The sequence below is a fragment of the Nestor notabilis genome, unplaced genomic scaffold, assembly GCF_000696875.1.
Source record: "Nestor notabilis isolate BGI_N333 unplaced genomic scaffold, ASM69687v1 scaffold4096, whole genome shotgun sequence".
NCBI lineage: Eukaryota > Metazoa > Chordata > Aves > Psittaciformes > Psittacidae > Nestor > Nestor notabilis.
In genome coordinates this window covers 304,752-308,308 of record NW_009931350.1, presented here as the reverse complement: position 1 = coordinate 308,308, position 3,557 = coordinate 304,752, and the positions used below count along the sequence as shown (strand labels likewise).

The following is a 3,557-nucleotide window of genomic DNA, read 5'->3' as shown; positions in this document are numbered from 1 at the left end:
CTGCTGAACTATTAGCCAAGCGTACTGATTATTAATTGCCATAAAAGCCACTTACAATATGCATTTGATATCTGTACTGTTAAAGTGTCTGCTCTGGTCAAAGTAAAATGGCTCAGCTGGATTTTCTCCTCCCCAGGGTGAGGCTGGAAAGCATCTGATATGAATTTCAGCAAACTAAATACTTCCCCCTCCTTACTGAAATTCCTAAGCATACCAGACAGCTACTCTTAACCTCAAAAAGGAGTTCAGGATCTGGATAGCAAACTTGGAAATTCTCCTTCAGCCTAATTTAAAAGCAAAATAGAAAAGAATAGGGGAAAATATGGTCTTTAATTTTAAAGGGCTTTTTTGTATTAAGCTTTCCTAGAGATGATCTAAATTCATTCTTCATCAGAGAGGAAACTGCCCCTTTATCAAGTAGCTATCATTGACAGGTACTGAATTAACAAACTGAAGCCTTAACTTTCCAACACAAACCTAAAGGATGCAGTTCTTCGCAAAGAAAATATACAGAGAGCGACTGCCAGAGCCGTAGCCTTAGCAACCACACCTGCTTCATACTCACGTCGGCTTTCATACATGCTCCTGGACTGGGCCCAGATTTTGAATGGATCTGGCTTTTTCTGCCCAGCACCGTCGGGTTGGTCGGCAGCCGGCGCCTCGGCAGCGCTGTAGTCCGGCAGCACCTGCGTGCTGTGCGCTGGGGAAGCGGTGTGCCCGCTGCGGTGGCTGGAGACGCTGTGCTGAGAACTGTTTTGGCTGTCTTTCCTTTCAAGTGGTTGCTGTAAGGGAGAAACCGAGTGGAAAGAGAGGGAACAGACTGTTATTGGTCTTTGAGTGGGTGTTTTCCATCAATTTTTCTCCCTTCTTTGATCAGGGTTTCTTGCATGCACATAAGTAAATATCTAAATCACAGTTTTGCTGCCACCAGTTAATCCTGGGAGCAGTTATAGTTCCCCTATGACAGATTTTGATAGGCAGACAGACAGAAAGAGATATACAAAACAGTCGTCATAAAGAAACATGCAGTTCTCTATCTTACACATAAAACAGATTTAAATCTCATTGTAGGTTAGATTTTGATAGGCAGACGGACAGAAAGAGATATGCAAAACAGTCATTTGTCATAAAAAACCATGCAGTTCTCTATCTTACACATAAAACATTTAAATCTCATTGTAGGGTACTAGTTTCAGTGCACTTACTCTCTTCCTACATTAAGGCAGAAAAACTCAACCACCTTTGGGGCTTGGAACTAGGTGATCTTAAGGTCCTTTCCAACCCTAATGATTCTATGATTCTATGATTCTACTCAGGTAATATCAGGGTCTAACTTGAGCCTGCAAAAAAAATGGTAAAACTACCAGATTCCACTGTGAAAACTTCTAGAGTCCCTCCAAAAGAGGTTCAAGCCCAGCCCTTCCTATGCAAGATCACTTTTCCTCTGCTGCTCTTGCAAACTCCATATCACGAGCGGACAACAGAGTATCACTTCCACGTTTCTGCTTCCCAGAGCATCCACAAGATCACAGCAAACCTCCACAAATGTGAAAGTATCTACTTGCAGTTTGATTTCCTTGTTTTAATTGAGCGTATTAAAACAGGGAAAAATACGCCCGCCCAAATTCAAGGCTTATTGAAAAGCAGTATGTCAAGAGCTCTGTCTGCTCAATACTTAGCTAAGCAGGGTACACAATTCTTAACTCAAATTCACAACAGTGTGCTCAAATGAAGCACAAGCCACGTTTGCACTGCCAGGATTTGTACTACCCAATATGCAGCAAAATCCTCCCTCAACAAGAGATCCCCAGACTGTACACTGAATGCTTTTTAATGCTCCTTTGAGATGACCTTGGGTCAGCATTAAGGTTGAGTCCAATCTCCCACCTGCTCTGGCACAGGGAACTGGCACGTTCCCAGGCTTCTGTGATGAAGAGGGTGGCTGGAAAAATAGCATCCTACAGGTTGTTTTTATAACATCCACAATTTCCTGGTTAAAAGGGGTCAGCCACTCGTACCAAGAAACCTCTCACAAAAACATAAAGCCTTCTGCTGGCAGGGGGTACGTGAAACCATTGCAACAGGAGTCTCTGCTTATAGGGACTTCTCCATAGAAAACCAAGCAGAGGTAGGGAGAAAAGTCAACAGCAAACACAGAGCAGATCTGCATGGGGGGCTGAAGCACACCCGTCTCTATTCTGAACACAAAACCTCAGGTAGCCAGTGCTCCATCACAGCAGGGCTGAATTAATTACAGAGGAGAAAGTCACCATAAGGAAGTGCCCACTTTTTGAGTCTTAACAGTATCTTTTCTGGTTTAAGTTGCACGTATTCTTAGGTTTAAACAGAACAGCCCAAACAACTTCGATCTTGCAGCCTTCCATTCGAGCTGTTGATCCACTAACAGCATTTTCTTAAATGACACCTCGATTGACTAGAATGTGAAATTGCTTTTGTCCTTTCAAGTAATTCTGAACAAAGCATACCTGCTGTGATTACTCAACTGCAGACTTTCAAATACAAATAGCTGAACCAATTTCAAACATCTTTAACTTTTTAAGTGGTAAAAGAAGCTAATTCACATGCGGCCCTTCAGTTTTTAAATGAAGCTGTTTTAAAACATCTCTGCTGTGGATAATGACTCCTTTGTAACTTAAAAATAAAGGAAAATAAAAGAAAGAAAGAAAGAAAGTAAGAAAACTTTACAACTCTCAGTCCAGCCATCTGGATTGTTTTGTTTGCTTGGCCAAACTACTAAAATAACTACAAGCATCCTGTGAAACTTCAGGCCAATCTCGCTGGAAATAGCTGGTTTACAGAAGGGACTAAAATGTGAAGCTTTATTCAAGCCCTAAGGGAAATGTTGAGAACTCTCTGAAAACTTGGATTTAAAAAGAAGCAAGGTTTTGAACTTTAAAAAGTGCTCTCACTTTATGATATGAAAGATCTAAATTTTGAACAAACTCTGAATTCTGCTTCATATTTGGGTTGCAAATGGAAGTGTCAGCATATCTCAAGCAAAACCACCCCTAACTAAACTAGAGTTGCCATTGCAAATACATAGACCTTTTTCAAGAAATAGGGGAAAACTTCTTCAGAGGGACAGCTGTTTTTATAAACAATAATGCCTTCAAAAAGCTTGGAACATCTTTATTTAGGAGTTGAAGAGGGGAACAGAGAAAGCAGAACACAATCATGGAAATAACGATTTGTATTTGTACAAATATTTGAAATATGTACTTAAATTAATTCAAGACAATATTAATTGACTTTTACATCACCAGATGATGCCAAAAAGGTTTGGGCCAAACTTATTTCTATGTGTTGTAGCAGCTTCAACACATCATCATCAGGACTTGCTGGGGTCTGACCGCCCTGCCCTCTGTGGCAGGGACTGCCTGGATGAAGAAGTTTGTGCCTTGGTGCAGAGGTGGTACTGTTCCAAGAGATGAGCTGGTCAGGTGCCAATGAAAGGATGACTTCTCTATCTCCTGCCTCATTGCTAACTTTGGGGCTGATTGTCCTGGATTCAGCTCTGACTGTCCAGCTCACTTGGC

The 3,557-nt window shown here is 41.5% G+C and overlaps 1 protein-coding gene across 1 annotated transcript in view; it reads right to left on the bottom strand.

Moving 5' to 3' along the window:
• Window positions 1–3,557, bottom strand: part of MAGI1 (membrane associated guanylate kinase, WW and PDZ domain containing 1) — a gene marked incomplete at its 3' end in the record, with an annotated part of 336,541 nt that overhangs the window by 28,239 nt on the left and 304,745 nt on the right. The window contains 1 exon segment of the mRNA XM_010015843.1: window positions 566–782. Within this exon segment, the coding sequence (XP_010014145.1) occupies window positions 566–782 (217 nt within the window).